We start from the raw sequence: 17,199 nt of genomic DNA on the forward strand, positions 1-17,199 counted from the left end.
AACTATGAGAGGATGCATTTCTGTTGTTTAAGCTACCCAGTTTGTGGTCTTTTGTTACAGCAGCCCCAGCAAAGTAACACACACCCCGTCGTCTCCTGGAGTGGGGACCAGCCTAGGTGATGGGCTCTGGAGATGCTTTCTAACTACGTCAGAGGAGTCCCCAGGATAGAATCCTTGAGCTTTGGGAAGTTAAAAGGGAATAGGGAAAAGGAGGACCATGATAAACAGAGCTGTAGTCAGATAACTCTGCGTCCTTTACTCCTGGACAGCTAATCAGGCGGTTTCCTCATCAGGTAGGGTAGACTGCTGGATCCAGAGGGACACGGATTCTGTATTCCGATGTTCCTTGCTTTTGGATAAGTACCTAAATTGTTTCCATCACAAAGGCTGTAAGCCCTAGTTTCAGTGGGATGGAATTTGACCCCAGGTTATCTAAATCGGGTTTTCTCTTTTAAAGAGTGTGATCGCTCTGCACTGTGGTAGCTCTATAATCTGGCAGTCTCTTTGCTACCTTGATATTCCTGTTGCCATACAGCTCACTGGGTGCAGGCACACCTCAATGTGGTCTTTTTCTATGTCAGGTCCAACTGTCCTATGGCCAACAGGCAGGAATTTTTCCTGGTCCTTTAGTCCACAAGGCTGTCCCTCTGCGTGTCTGTGTCCTGGCCTCATCTTCCTATAAGGACCCCAGTCCTACGGGATCAGGACCCACCCTAGTGACCTCATTTCACCTTCATCCCCTTTTTAAAGACCCCGTCTCTAAATCCAGCCACATGCTGAGGTCCTGGGGGTTAGGACTTCAGCATATAGATTTTGGGGTGGACACTACTACTTAGTGACTTGCTAAGTGCAGGTCTTTCAGTGCACGGGGGTCTTATTATAAAGTACTTGTAGCCTTTGGAAGTTTTCTGTGCATTATCACTTGAGGGACCCGGCGGTGTTTGAAAACTGGGATTAAATTGATCTAGGGTCAGCAGACTCCAGAGGTGCCCCACACGTAACAGGGGGAGAGCGCTGTATCTGACCAGCCCCGCGAACGGGGGGAGTAGGGTGCCCGGGGCCACTGGATGGAGCACCAGATTTAGTGGGAAGAGACTGCGAGGGAAGCAGGTATCGAATCCCCCCAGCGGTGCAGTTTCTCTTGGAAATCAGTTGCTTCTCCCAACATCTGCCTTTCATACTCTCCAGAAGTGTTGAGTGAGCCTTACTTGCATTCACATGAAGCCACAGGGAATACCAATGATTCCGGGTATCACACCGAACAAAGACTCAAGTTTCAACTTCCACTTGAACGATTTGGCAAGTTCGCCCACAGTGTTATTAGCGTCCGATATTTGAAGTGCTACTGTGGTTGCGTTGTTGAACGTCGGCCAGGACGTTCGTTACACACACATCAGAGAATGCATTCTGTTCTGGGATAAAGCCATCCTGAAGGCCAGTTCAGCCAGCGTAGACATAATTTTACAAGAGCTGACAAACTCAGTGTAGAAGGATTGTGACACAGTCAAGATGTCCCGGGGAGGAAGGCTTGTGTCCTGCCCCTAGACCATGACCCGGGGTCTGCTCCCCCCGCTTTGTGCGTATAGAAATCGCTGGCATCTTAGAGTTGCTGGGATCCAGGACAGGCGTTCTCACCTGGGCACCGCTGACCTTGGGGACAGGAAATTCTTTGTGGTGGCGGCGCTTCTGTGCAGTAGAGGTTTAACAGCACCACTGGTGTGTACCCACTCAATGCCAGGAGCACTCCCTCCCTGGTGTGATGACAAAACATGTCTTTAGACGTTGACAGAAAATGTCCCAGGGAGTGAAATAGTCCTGATTACAGACCACTGCCAGGATGGATGGATGGATGGATGGATGGATAGATAGATAGATAGAAAGAATGCATGGATGGATGGATGGAAGGAAGAAAGGAAGACAGGATGAATAGGCAGGTGATATAGAAATAGTGAGATAAATAGATTGATAGGTAGATATTTGGGTAGATGGGTGGGTGGCTGGCTGGCTGGCTGGATACACAGATGGTAGACAAATAGATTAGATAGGTTGACAGATGGATGGATGGTTGGTTGATAACGCCTGTGATAGGGGCACACACAGAGATGAGGTGGGTGTGGGTGCATTCTCACTTTCCTGGCCCAGCCCCTGCCCGTGGAGTTCCATCATTTCGTCTTGGTGATGAACCTGTGGACCCAGTGAGAGTCCCAGTGCCGTGTCACTCATCGTGCAGTAGAAGACGCAGCTAGCCAGCCATGTTGCACTGGCTTTCCCCTACAGATCTGGGTATGAAAGAACTCAGAGGTCCATCACCCGTGGGGCACATCCTTCTCATTATTGGCGAACTGACAGCTTGGATCTCCACGTAGAGGAACTTGGGTCTTAGTCTGGAGAGGACGAGCCCTAAAGGACCTAAAGGAAAGGTCTTTCTTCCTGCCCACAGACTTGAGTCTGGTCTGCATCTCCATTGGCACACGGACAGGGAGTTAGTAAACCTGTTCCTTGGCTTTTCTGATAGTTAAGGAGGAAAGAACACCCTGTTCTGACTTCCCTTGACCCCTCTGCACTTGAGTTTCAGAAGCCAAAGTCCAGAAATAGCTCTCCTTCCTCTTTCACCGTCGCCTGCAAGGGAAAGCTGCGACAGAAGGAACACAGCCACTTCCCAGTTCCTTGTTCTGTTCTTTGTCCAAACATCATGAAATGTCCATTTTGAATTTTGGGGGGTGTGGCCAGATGGATGCTTATACAAGGGAGGTTTGAATTCCCCTGATGGAGGGAAACTGTGAAGTTCCCGATGAGGCTCTGGTAGATCCCAGCGTGGTTGGTAAGGATGGAATCGTCAGCCCTTTGGGGCGGGAGATCCTAAGCCGCTGAGGATGCTGCAGCGGAATCGCGCAGAAGGAGAAGGCATTTGTTGGCTGACAGGTGCGGGGGAGTTCTTGGTGCAGGGGCCACGGGTCAGCCAAGAGGCTGGGACGTGGGGAGGAATCTGAGTCCACCTTGGATGCAAGACTGGGTTTGTGGGGGAGCTCCAGCGTTGATGCTGGTGTGTAACTCAGGAAGAAGGGGAGGAGATGGGAACAGGCCCCCAGGGCACCTCTGGGGAGGTTAGATGGACACACTTTGCGCCCGGGTACCTCGGAGGGTGCGCTTCCCTGTGCATTCAGCTGGGGACTGGGGTGCGAGGACAGAGCACGAGGTCACCCCGTCCCTGCCTTGCACAGCGGTGTACTGGCCTGGCACACTCCTGGGAAGTTGGATGGGAGAGAGAGGTTTCCAGGTGGGGCAATTTCCAGGGAGCCGTCTCGGAAGAGAGAGAGAGCGAGCGGTCGTCCTTGGGAAGACATCAGATGGAGCCACTGAGCGTTGGGACCCCTGGGGACCGCAACAGGGGGACCCTGGGTTTGGGGACGGCGAAACAAGTTCAGGTCACCTCGGCGGGGCGGGCAGGGGGCACTGGTTACCATGGAGCCGGTTCAGAAACTGGAAGGGATGTTCCAGAACCTCAGATCGCGCCGGGCGATGAGGCTCAAGAAAGGGTGACGTGAGTGACTTTCCATTTTCTCCTTTTAATGGCAGAAGTCCAGCTTTACGGCAGCATCTGGAGAAATTGTGACCAACTTAAAGTTAGGTGTCTCCAGCTAAATGAGGCTGACTTTTAAGTTAATTAAAATGCCATAGGGGAGGTGCTCACTGCAGACTTTGCAAATAAAAGACAATAATCAAAGGTGGAAAGTGCTTCTTTGAGCTCAGAGCTGACGTCTCTGCCGGTGTGTTCTGTAGTCACTGTCAACGACGGCCACTTTTTTTTTTTTTTTTGCTGTTTATGGAATAATTGATTAATACGTTCTCTCGAATGCATTTTTTCAATTTTAATTTTTTAATCGTGGTAAAATGTATATCACATAAAATTTACCATCTTCACCTTTTTTTTTAACATCTTTATTGGAATAGAATTGCTTTACAATGGTGTGTTAGTTTCTGCTGTATAACAAAGTGAATCAGCTATACATACACATATATCCCCATATCTCTTCCCTCTTGCGTCTCCCTCCCTCCCACCCTCCCTATCCCACCCCTCTAGGTGGTCATAAAGCACCGAGCTGATCTCCCTGTGCTATGTGGCTGCTTCCCACTAGCTGTCTGTTTTACGTTTGGTAGTGTATATATGTCCATGCCTCTCTCTCACTTCGTCCCAGCTTACCCTTCCCCCTCCCCGTGTCCTCAAGTCCATGCTCGATGTCTGCATCTTTATTCCTGTCCTGCCCCTAGGTTGTTCATAACCATTTTTTTTCATTTTAGATTCCATATATATGTGTCAGCATATGGTATTTGTTTTTGTCTTTCTGACTTACTTCACTCTGTATGACAGACTCTAGGTCCGTCCACCTCACTACAAGTAACTTAACTTCGTTTCTTCTTATGGCCGAGTAATATTCCATTGTATACACGTGCCACATCTTCTTTATCCATTCATCTGCCCTCTTGACCATTTTTAAGTGTATAATTGAGTGACATTAAGTCCATCCACATCGTGCAGCCATCCCAACCATCATCTCCAGAACCTTTTCATCTTGCAAAACTGGAACTCATGGTGTCTGTGGAACACTGCGTCCCCCTCCCCCAGCCCCACCATCTACTTTCTGATGAGTGTGACAACTCTAGGTACCTCCTCTGAGTGGAATCACACACCGTGTATCCTTTTAGGTCTGGCTTCTCTCACTGAGCATCATGTTCTCAGGGTGCATCCACATTGTAGCCTGTATCACAATTTCCTTCCTTTTTCATGGCTGAGTAATATTCCATCGTGTGACTGGAACACATTTGTTTATATCCATCATCCATCCATGGACACTTAGTTTGCTTCCACCTCTTGGCTGTTGTAATGCTGCTGTGAACACAGGTGTACAGACGTCTGAGTCCCTGCTTCAACTCCTTGAGTGCATTTTCGACATCTCATTCTCTTTCCTGCCCGTGGAGAGTGCTTAAGCATTTTCTCTTCTCTTCTCTGCTTTTCTTTTCTTTTTTTATTTTTTTTCTCAGCTTGCCTCATTCCCTTTTCTTTCTTCCTTTGTCCCTCCACCATCACCAGGTCACCACGTGGACAGTTTGGTATGATGCCTTGTGTCCTTCTCCCCGTACTTAAAGAGCTCTGTGCACACATGCATGCACACGCAGAGTGTGGCATCCTTACAGCATATTATACACATTTTTTTTTGCCTCTCCCTGTTTTTAACTCTGTTTCATAGAGGTCCCTCCTGGGCATTTTGGGTGGACGCGTTCCAGGAAGCAGGGCAGGGGTGAGGGCATACAGAGAGGGAGGGAGGGAGGTCTCTTAGCTTTTCCTTGGAGAGAAGCCGGGCCATGGGCCATGCAAGGTAGAGGTGGGAGGACCAGGGAGTGGACGTGGTCTAGGGGACGGACGTGCGTGAACGTGTGCGCGTGCTCCCAAAATCATGTGCTGTGGTTGCGCTTGCTGCACACTAGACACGCTAGACTCCTCAGCTCAGCTTCTCACTCACACCTGCTCCTTCCAAGCTAGACTCATCCGCCCACCTGGCACCTGGTCCCTTCTGCTCAGATGTCTCTGCAAGCAGTTCAGGGTCCTCATGTTGGAAAGGAATTCTTGACCTTCCTCTTTGCCCCACACCTCCAATCAGTTCCTCCTTTGGACTCCCCCCAAATGGCCCTTCCGGCTCCTGGGTCTCCCCGCCCCCCACCCCCGGGCACTGTTGTTGATTTCCTTTTCTTCTGTGTTCACTCTAACCAGGGCTTCTGACCTTTCCTCTTCCTTTTTTTTTTTTTAATTCTTTGAACTATAGTTGATTTACAATATTGTGCTCATTTCATGTGTACAGCAAAGTGATTCAGTTTTATCTATTTATATAAAACTTTTTTCCTATTCTTTTCCATTATAGATTATGATAAGATATTGAGTACAGTTCCCTGTGCTGTACAGTAGGTCCTTGTTGGTTATTGTATATATAGTGGTGTGTATATGTTAACCCCAAACCCCTAGTTTTTAACCCCTCCCCCCGCTTCCCCTTTGGTAACCATAAGTTTGTTTTCTGTGTCTGTGAGTCTATTTCTGTTGTGTAAGTAAGTTTGTTTGTGTCATATTTTAGATTCCGCATATAAGCGATATCACATGGTATTTGTCTTTCTCTTTCTGGCTTACTTCACTCAATATGATAATCTCTAGGTCCATCCATGCTTCTGTGTCTGTGAGTCTGTTTCTGTTTTGTATATAGATTCATTTCTATTACTTTTTAGATTTCACATATGAGTGATATTGTATAGCATTTGTCTTTCTCTGTCTGACTGACTTCACGTAGTATGATCATCTCCAGGTCCATCCATGCTGCTGCAAGTGGCATTATTTCATTCTTTTTCATGGCTGAGTAGTATTCCATTGTGTATATATGTACCACATCTTCTTTATCCATTCCTCTGTCGATGGACACTTCTGTTGCTTCCACGTCTTGGCTGTAGTGAATACTGCTGCTGTGCACACAGGGGTGCATGTATCTTTTCGAGTTAGAGTTTTCATCTTTTCCAGACCTGCCCTTTCCACTTCTAAATCACATCTCCAAAGTCCGTCCAACTTTGTTCATCTGGGTCCCCTCTTTCTTCTCAGTCATCTCTCCAGGGCTCATCCCCTCTTGATTGGAGACTGGGGCTTCGTTCTGACACGAAAACCCAGCTGTCCTCCTTTGCTTTCCAATCCCATCAGTGACTTTCCTTCCTGCCTTCGGCAACATGCAGACTCTCTACAGCACGTCCACAGCTCCAGGGTTTGACTGGTGCCTCCGTTTCCAACTTCCCCGTGTGTCTGTCCCCAGCCTCCTTCAACCACAGATACACCTGGCCAACCCTTCCCATCTTGCTGGGATACACCCCCCTTTTGTGTTTGGTGTTTAGAGGCAGTTCCCCTGCTTCCCACAAGGCTCATGACAGGCCAAACGGGAGATGCCCTTTCCAATGTGTCCAAGATAGGACATTGCCAGGTATGAAGTGGGTCCTTTGTTTTTTTTTTGTTTTTAACATTTTTTTTTTGATGTGGACCATTTTTTAAGTCTTTATTGAATTTGTGACAGTATTGCTTCTGCTTTATGTGTTTTGGTGTTTGGGCTGTGAGGCATGTGGGATCTTAGTTCCCCGACCAGAGCTCGAACCCGCACCCCCTGCACTGGAAGGCGAAGTCTCAACCACCGGACCGCCAGGGAAGTCCCCGAAGTGGGTCCTTGTCCAGATGTATCCACTAAACAAAGAGAAAACCAGTGGGTGGTGAGGTCAATAAAGACGGGTGATCGTGAGTTATTGGAGATGTTGCTCAGTGATGCTAACCATGGGTCCCACGCCTTTTAGATCCACTACGTGCGTGCTTTTCTCGCAGCGATGTGATAAACCTTGCTTTTTGCCCTCAAACTTTTATTTTTCTTATAGACTCAGTGCAAAAGACAGTGAGTGTCCTGCAGTTGATGAGAATGACTGGATGAACAGATTGGCTGATGCGGTTTATCCTGTTTCCGATTTTCTAAACTCAAGGGCTTAATTCCTCTGTGGTCACATGGACCGCCTCCTGTCAGCCACAAGCACCAAGTGATGACTGTAACTTTTTGGAATCGTGGTGTCAGGAACTGTTTGGATATTTGTTTAGCTCTGATCATTAATAATACCCAGCTCTTTACAAATTCTTTCCATATAAGCAACCTCTGAACTGGTGGAGCTTTGAAACAAAGATGTATCGGAGGAATTTTTTTCTTCCTTTCGATAATTTATTTGATTTTCGTGATTTGGAGAAGGAAAGTGGCATCAGGGCCCTCAGGGTTTTTGTTTGTTTTCTAGCCATAATTTCTATTTGTTATGGGTGCCTTTATTTGAAAACTGTTGCTTCTTAAGCAAGCTGATGACGGATCACTTCTGCATGTGATCTACATAGGTGAAAATGACTTATCCGCTTAATATACAGTGGCTTTCTTAGGTATGATGGTTGGTTGAAGTTTTGTTTGATTTCATTAGATATTTGTGGAACAAACATTTTCATCCGTCTTTATCGGTCGATATAGTTCTCACCACTCTATCCCTTGTTTGTGACATTTGAGATTGTGATACAGTGATTTATCGTAAGAAATATTGATTTGGTCGTCTTCTCAGTTCCTGGCACGGAGTTCCTAAAACCCTTGAAATTTCCTAAGTGTCCAGAGCCATAAAGGTGTCTTTTGTTAGGTTAAAGTGGTGGCTCTTGGAAAGCCCCCGGGTCACCTGTGGCTGGGGGCTGGTTACCAGGGGAACCAACCATTAGCGGGTTGGAACTGTCAGTCCCACCCTGACCTTGGGAAGTGGAGGGGGGCTGGAGGTTGAGTTCACTTCCCAATGGCCAGCGAGTTCATCAGACCTATGTAATGAAGACTCTATAAAACCCCAAAAAGGTAGCGTTCTGAGAGCTTCTGTGTTGGTGAACAGGTAGAGATTTGGGGAGAGTGCAGCCTGGAGAGGGTGTCGGGGTCCCCTGCCCCCTCCCCACATCTCACCGTCTGCATCGGTCCCATCTGGCTGTTCCTGAGTTAGTTCCTCTTAAAATAAACGGGTGATCTAGTGCGTAAATGTTCCTCCGACTTCTGTGAGCCGTTCTAGCAGATGAAACCCAAGGAGAGGTCGTGGCAACCTTCCACCTGCAGCCGGTCGGTCAGAAGCACAGGTGACCCCCTGGACTGGCCGTTGGGGTCTTGTGGGACGGAGCCCTTACCCTGTGGGGTCTGATGCTAACTCTGGGGGCATAGTACCAGAGCTGAGTTGAATTCTAGGACACCCAGCTGGTATCCGAGAACGGCTTGACCTGTGAGGAATTGAGCCGGATAATAGACACGTCACCCTCATTTGCTTCCTGTATCGGTCGACCTACCCGTGGATGAAGTTGCAATTCCCCTGGAGCCCAGGTGACGAAAAGAGAGACTGTGACCCCGGCCTCCGTCCCGAATCACCTGGTGTCCAGCCACGCTGTTTTTCGGGACTGACGCACTCCACTCACTTGCTCAGCCCTGACAGTTACCTCATTCCTCGCTGCTAACCCCACCTGGGTCCTGTGCTCACCTCCCCGCATTGTTCATTATCTGATGCTCCTGAGACTTGAGATGAGTTTGCCTTGGAACCTCGTGACGCATTGTTTTCCAGGTTGAGAATACGTCAGGGCAGTTTCTTATCCTGATGGTGGGTCTGTGGGAGCAGTTACAGAAGATACGCAAAGAATGAGTTGCCTAGCAGCTCACTGATGACTTCCAGGTGTGTGTGTGTGTGTGTGTGTGTGTGTGTGTGTGTGTGTACACGCACGTGTTTGTGCATTGGATCAGAGGAGAGATAGGCTTATATATATTTCTCCTACCTTTTCAACCCAATTCACAGCTGTAGAAGACAGTGCCCTTGCTTAGATATTATTGACTGTTTCACGTCTTCTTAAGGGCTCAGTTTGGCCTCGAAATCCCAGAATACCAGGGTTTTCCACATGGGTTCTAGCTAGATTGGCCACCCGCCTTGCCCCAGAGAAATTCAGCAAGTCACCAGTTTACGTAGAGGTTCAGTGTACAAGTTCACCGGTCAGGTATCAGGATCCTAGAGCAGCGGTCCCCAAGCTTTTGGGCCCTGGGGACCGGTTTTGTGGAAGACAGTTTTTCCGCGGAAGGTGTGTGTGTATGGTGGGCTTCAGGTGGTAATGCGAGCGATGGGGAGTGGTGGGGAGCGGCAGCTCATCTCCTGCTGTGCGGCCCGGTTCCTAACAGGACGCGGACCAGTACCGTGGCCTGGGGGCTGGGGACCCCTGCCCTAGAACACATTTCCCCATCAGAACCGCAAAGCCCTTGCTGGGTTCTAAGCTCGCCCACAAAACACAGCAAGGCTGTCGTGCGTTTGGGATACCGTGCGCTTCTATTCAAGCATCACGGCACGGAACGTCCGTGCCATACACGTTGGTATGTGGACCGGAGAAGGAGGGCGGGTGGCCCAAAGATAACGACTCATCTCGATTTTAAATGATGGAAGGAAGATGGGCGTCTGTTCAGACAATTTCTCCAGAAAGCCCTGTCGGGGAGGAAGACATTTTCCTTATCCTTCTAGGCTCTTCTGGCTGGTCTAAGAATGAAATGGACGTGAGACAGGTGAACAGGAGAAAGTTACACAAAAGTTGAATCCCCTGGACACACGGGAGAGACCCGAGAAAACAGAGTCACTCACAAAAATGGTCCAAACCCTCATCTGAAACGCTATCCTCTTCAGCTAAAGACGAAAGAGCCTGTTGGGGTAGTGGCTTGGGACTTCAAAGGGGAGGAGGGCCATTGACATGGAAACGGAAAAGAAAAAGGTTGGTAAACAAGTGTTTGCTGAGCCTGCAGAGACAATGGGACACAGGGTGGACCCTGATCTCCAGGCCCTGCTGTTTCCCCACCACGGGTGGCCCATACCACGGGCAGACATCTCTGGTGAGGATAGCGGTCCCAGGAACAGCTCCTCCGTCTAAATTCTTTTAGGCTATTAGCGAGAAGGTCAAAGTTTCTTTTTTGAGTCTTTGGGCCTTGATTGTTTTCAGCTCGAAATAATCCGCGTGCCAAAGAGATACTTTGGGGGGGCAAAGTTGTGTTTCACTCCAGTAGCAATAGCCACAGCCCACAACCCCAAAGCTCTCTTTCTGCGTCCTGTGTTCCCTCAAGTCTCAACACTGCAAATCTTGAGCCTTTGAGCTGTCAGATGTGAGAAGGGGAACAGGACAGAGATGCACGGCTCGCAGGAACTGGGGGAAAAGCAACGCCTAGACGTGGCTGCCACCGTGCTTCTTACAGACAGAATCCCGGGCCGTCTCTGACTCCGAGAGACAGATATCAACGAGCAACACCGAGAAAGAATGGCACGTATAGCAACCCTATCGGAGGGTAGCCGTCATCCCCCACCTGCACCTGTCGTGCAAAGAGTCTGCATGTGTAAACGCGCATGTAGAGAAACCCTTTTGTAACGCATGCCCCATATTGTGCGAAGACATATAAACCATACTGCTTAACAAAACAGCCATTCATTTGAACATCAGAAGAGTGTGTTGTCCTTTTTTGTTTTTAAAAGGCTTCCCTTGGGCATAGAAAAGTTCTTCACGTCTACCACGGGGGGCATTTTTCCTCTCTGCAGCCCATCGTTTTGTTTTTTTTTCAAATTTGACCCCAGGCACCGCAAGGCTTATGGGGATCTTAGTTCCCCAACCAGGAATTGAATCTGTGCCCTCGGCAGTGAAAGCACCAAGTCCTGACCACTGGACCGCCTGGGAAGTCCCCCATCTTTTTATTTATTGCATAAACTTACACCTTCCTGACCACTGCCACACTTGGTTATTGCTTTGTGGTTTTCCTTCCAGCTAGTTTTTGGGTCATTGCAAACTATCTCCTCCAATGCTTTGTGTATATATTGATACGGTTTATTACAGGCAGATCTCAGAGATAACGGTGGGTTCTGTTCCAGAGCACAACAGTAAAGCAAATATCTCCGTAAAGCGAGTCACACGAAGTTTTTGGTTTCCCAGCGCATCTAAAAGTTATGTTTACTCTGGACTGTAGTTTGTTAAGTGTGCAGTACCATTATGTCTAAAAAAAGCAATGTGGGTGCCATAGTGAAAAATACTTTATTGGTAAAAAATTGCTTACCATCCTCTGAGCCTTCCATGACTTGCTTTTTTGCAATAGAAACATCCAAAATCACAGATCGCCACAATAACGAAAAGGTTTGAAGTATCACGAGAATTACCAAAAAGGGGACCCAGACACCCAAAGTGAGCAAATGCTGTTGCAAAAATGGTGCCCATAGAGTTGCTCGTGGAACAGGGTTGTCACAGACCTTGCATTTGTTAAAAAGGCGGTGTGTGCAAAGCACACTGTAACGAGGTGTGCCTGTATTTTTCTTTATTTTATTGGAACAGCCTATCCCAGCAGGCAGACCATCTGGTGGCTGATGCCCTGAGCATCCTCCCCCAGGGATGCCGGGTGCTCCGAGCATCCTTTGTTTTCGTGGAAGCCCAGATGGACACAGCTCTTTGGGGTCAGCCTTGGAGGGGAGCACAGTGTCCTGAGCAGAGAAGACGCCCGGGCTGGGGGCTCGGGGATCAAGCACCGTTGGCACGTTGTTTCACATCATCCTCTGTGTGTCCCGATCCTGCAGGGGGACCTTTATATGCTTGTGCATCAGTCACGCTTCTGTGTCCGAAATCCGCTCAAAAACAGAGCCCTTACTTCCAAAGAGCGTTTCACTTTTTTTCTACATCTTTTTTTTTTTAAACATCTTTATTGGAGTATAATTGCTTTACAGTGGTGTGTGAGTTTCTGCTATATCACAAAGTGAATCAGCCATACATAGCTACGTCTCCTTTACAGGCAAACTTTCTTCTCCATCAGTGCTTATCTCCCCCGGATGTAGTTGTTGCTTTTCCTCTTTGCCATGACCTCTAAAATTCATTCAGGACTCTGTCTTCTTCTTGCATCCATATTCTTCTTTTCTCCTCAGTTTCTCGCTGCTGCCTTTTCTTCCATTAATAGAGCCGATCAGCGCCTTTCTAAGGATGATGCGTCTCTCCTGACTCTCTGGGGACATCTCCTACCCGTCGTTGCTTAGAAATCTCTTACTTTGGGGTTTTGTTCATGGCCACCTTTCCCAGCAGGTGTCTGGGAGGCCATCGTGAATGGACTGGAAATTTGCAGCCTTGATGACAACCCTGGGGGCACTGAACCAGGTGTGATCCCTGAGGTGTGCCCACCCCGTGTGAGTCTGCACGGGCTGTGAGACAAACGCCCCAGATGGCACGGCTGGAGCAGCAGATTTATTAGCGCATGTTTGGGGAGGTTGGAAGTCTGAGGTCAGGATGTTGGTCTTGTGGGTGCCCTTTGAGACCGTGTAGACGGCCGTCTCCTCCCTGTGTCCTCCGAGGGTCATCCCTTTCTGTGTGTCTGTGTCCTGATCTCCTCTTCTTATGGGGACACCTGTCCTATGGGATCAGGGCCCACCCTAGTGACCTCACTGTACCTTCATCCCCTCTTTAAAGACCATATTTCCTAATCGAATCACCTCCTGAGGTCCTGGGGTGAGGACCTAACATATGAATTTGGGGGTTGGGGACACATTTCAGCCCATAACAAGCTGTTCACCAGTTTATCATCAGAAGTTGGTATTTACTCTTGGCCCTTCTGAGACCTTTGCACATCGACAGGATAGCCATCCGTCAGCATTGTGTCTCCCTGTATCCTAACATCTGTGTGTACCTGAATCTTAACGTCTACCTATACGTGTCTAAGCGTGTGTCTGTACACGTAACATAACATCATCTGTGCCACATCTTAGCACATCGAATGAGTACCTGTACCCATAACATGGATCTCTGCCAAACCTTAACATGGGTCCACACACATATCTCGACATCTGTTCACCTATATGAGTATCTTAACGTGTATGTATACACATGACGTGACATGTCTATGCCATGTCTTAACATGTATCTGTACCAATAACATAGCTCTCTACCAAATCTTAGCATCGCCCCACACACAGATGTGGGCATCAGTCCATCTGTATGAGTATCTTAACATCTACCTAGGGATCTTTTCTGACAAAGTAATCTTTGTAAGATGACTTACAAAGTAATCATCTGTGTATGTGTTGGTTTTTCTGTTCTAATACCTATAGACATATCTTAACATCGATCTCTACCAAATCTTAATATGTGTCCACACATGTCTTGCATCTGTTCATGTATCTGAGTATCCTAACATGGACCTAGAGATATATCTTTTTTTTTTAGAGATTTAATTGAAGTATAGTTGATTTACAATGTCGTGTTAATTTCTGCTGCACAGCAAAGTGATTCCCTTATACGTATGAATGCATTCTTTATCATATTCTTTTCCATATGGTTTATCGCAGGAGAGTGAATAGAGTTCCCTGTGCTCTACAGTAGGACCTTGTTGTTTATCCATTCTCTATATACTAGTTTGCATCTGCTGACCCCAAACTCCCAATTCCTCCCTCCCCCACCCTCCTCCCCCTTGGCAACCACCAGTCTGTTCTCTGTGTCTGTGAGTCTGTTTCTGTTTCGTAGGTAGGTTCATTTGTGTCCTATTTTAGATTCCACATGTAAGTGATATCATATGGTATTTGTCTTTCTCTGTCTTACTTACTTCACTTAGTATGATCATGTCTTACCTAGAGATATATCTTAACATGACCCGTTCATGTAACACGACCTCCATCTAAGGGCCATCTCAGCATCCGTCCGTCCCCGTCCCTTTCTGTCCATCCGAGGCACAGCCCTCACTCCCCCTCTGGTCCCGCAGGTTCTGGACGGGGCACGATGACCGCTTCCTGTACATGCTGATGGAGTTTGTGCCGGGTGGTGAGCTCTTCAGCTACCTGCGCAACCAGGGCCGCTTCTCCAGCTCCACTGGGCTCTTCTATGCCGCGGAGATCGTCTGTGCCCTCGAGTACCTGCACTCCAAAGAGATCGTTTACAGGGACCTGAAGCCAGAGAACATCCTGCTGGATAGAGACGGTCACATCAAGCTCACTGATTTCGGGTTCGCCAAGAAACTGGTGGACAAGTAAGTGCACATTTCCCACGTTTTCCCATCTTCCCGCCCCCTGCCTCTGGCAGCATGCTCTGTGTCCTCTGCGCTGTGACTTCCTTTTACTTTAGATTCCACATAGAAGTGACATCGTATGGTATTTGTCTTTCTCTGTCTGACTCACTTCACTCAGTATGACAATCTCCAGGTCCATCCATGGTGCTGCAGATGGCATGATTTCATTCATGTTTATGGCTGAGTAATATTCCATTGTATATATGTGCCACGTCTTCTTTATCCATTCATCTGTCGATGGACACTGAGGTGGCTTCCATGTCCTGGCTATTGTAAACAGTGCTGCAGTGAACATTGAGGTGCTTGTACCTTTTCGAATTAGAATTTTCTCCAGATATATACCTAGGAGTGGGATTGCTGGATCACAGGGTAGCTCTATGTTTAGTTTTTTGAGGAACCTCCATCCTGTTCTCCATAGTGGCTGCACCTGTTCACATTCCTACCAGCAGCGCACGAGGGTTCCCTTCTCTCCACACCCTCACCAACTCATGTTACGGCTTGTCTTTCTGATAAGAGCCATTCGACAGGTGTGAGGGCATAGCTCTCAAGTTAGCTTTCCTTTTTATCGAATGTTCCATGCACATACGTGGAGTCCAGGAGCTTTCTCCCCGCACTCTCCCTTCCATTTTCCCCTCAGCTCTGCTCAGACAGAGCTTCATCTCCTGGGTACCTTCCAAGCTGCTGCTGCTCTTGTCACCTGGTTCCTTCTTAGTCCTGGTGGATCACGTGTTGTACAGTTTCCTCCCATCATTCTTCATTGTCTTTTCGGGAGAGCGCAGAGCTGAATTCCTTTAATCCACCACCTTTGAGCAGGAAGGATTATGCCTTTAAACATGTTGACATCGTCTTTATGTCGGATCTTTTTTTAAACATATCTTTTCAGTTCTTACAACAGCAAAACACCATAAGAGTCCTTTGGCTGAGCACATGCCTGATGAGTGTGACTGTTCTCCTGTGTCCATACAGGTGCACTCCATGCACTCTTTATAAATACGTGCTTGAGATGAATGCTATAGTATAGATTTCCAAAAGTGGGATTACTGGGGCAAATATTCTGAGAAACATTGTTAGCACCGAAAAGTTGATGTCATGAAGAAGAATAAAATAAAATAAAATCTTAAATAATTCAATATAAAATACCTTTTGGATGAATTCGCCCCAAGGATCCTGAATGCTCGGTTTACCTGGGGAGAAGTGTTGATAATGAATGTGTATCGTCCTATAATTTAGAGCTTAGGAAAGGACAGCATGCAGGATAAGTAAGGCTGATGTACTTGCAAAGCCGTATGTGTTGCGTTTTCACGACTCTTTTAGTATATAAACAGCACGCTCTTTCTACGGGGAACAATGCTGCCTATGATGTAGAGAATAAAAGCGTTAACCGTTAGTATTTTAAATCCCATGCAATTAAGTGAGGAGCACCCCTTACATGAAGCACTGGGGGCTTCTCTCGGGGTCTAAAGGTATGGTTTTGAGTTCAATTCTAGATTTTTATTCCAAAGAAAGGAGTAAGACCCCAAGTGGCTAAAGCTGGGGCCAGGGGCAGGGTTACGGGGGAAATAGAACTTTCTTATTGTCTATGTTGGCAGTCTCTCATCCTTTACATCACACATTTGTTTTCTAGGTTTTTGGTTTGTTTTGGTTTTGGGTGATTTTGCTGTGGTTTTTGTTCTATTGTTGTTTTGTAATCCTCTAATAAAACGTAAGCTTTTTTCCCTGTGTCCCCAGCTGCCCACCCCATCAGCTGATACAATTAGGCATTGAGTAGAGACACCCAGACAGAGGGGGAGATACAATGGACTCTACTTTTTCTTTCTTTTATCAAAAATTTGTTTTATGGAAGTATAGTTGATGTACAATGTTGTGTTTATTTCTGCTGTGCAGCAAAGTGATTCCAGTTCTACATATATATGCATTCTTTTTCATATTCTTTTCCATGATGGTTTATCACAGGAGATTGAATAGAGTTCCCTGTGCTCTGCAGTAGGACCTTGTTGTCTATCCATCCTATATATACGAGGCTGCATCTGCTAATCCCAACCTCCCAATCCATCCCTCCCCCACCCCCCTCCCGCTTGGCAACCACCAGTCTGTTCTTTATGCCTGTGTGGACTCTACTTTTTCTGATACCGTCACAGCTGCTGATAATACCTGCTGTCATTACAGCACTTCATTTCCAGGGACAAAGACGTATGTTTTGTTCCTCCGGACAATTTTAGTAATTTAAGTTCCTAAAATTTCTGTCTAGAGCAGTGCTATCCAATACAAGTCCAACGCAGACCTCGTGTATTATTTCACATTTTTAAGTAGCCATGTTTTTAAAGGTAAAACAGGTATAGATTATTTTGTTCATAAAGTCGATTTAATTCAGTATCTCCCAAATAGGATCGCTTCAACGTATCATAAGTATCAGCACTGAGAGACTTTACGATGAATTTTTGCTACTGAGGTTTTGAAATTCCACGTGCCTTTTGTCGTTTGGTGCGTGCATCTCAAGAAGGGTGCTAAATGTTCATCAGAAACACTTGATTTGTATTTAGCATCCGTAACA

General features: G+C 47.2%; 1 protein-coding gene across 1 annotated transcript in view; it reads left to right on the top strand.

Annotated features, from left to right (window-relative positions):
• Positions 1–17,199, top strand: part of PRKX (protein kinase cAMP-dependent X-linked catalytic subunit) — an 83,839-nt gene that overhangs the window by 35,378 nt on the left and 31,262 nt on the right. The window contains exon 3 of the mRNA XM_060087809.1: positions 14,346–14,609. Within this exon, the coding sequence (XP_059943792.1) occupies positions 14,346–14,609 (264 nt within the window). The remainder of the gene's footprint in view (positions 1–14,345; positions 14,610–17,199) is intronic.

Source organism: Mesoplodon densirostris, chromosome X (genome assembly GCF_025265405.1).
Source record: "Mesoplodon densirostris isolate mMesDen1 chromosome X, mMesDen1 primary haplotype, whole genome shotgun sequence".
Classification (NCBI taxonomy): domain Eukaryota; kingdom Metazoa; phylum Chordata; class Mammalia; order Artiodactyla; family Ziphiidae; genus Mesoplodon; species Mesoplodon densirostris.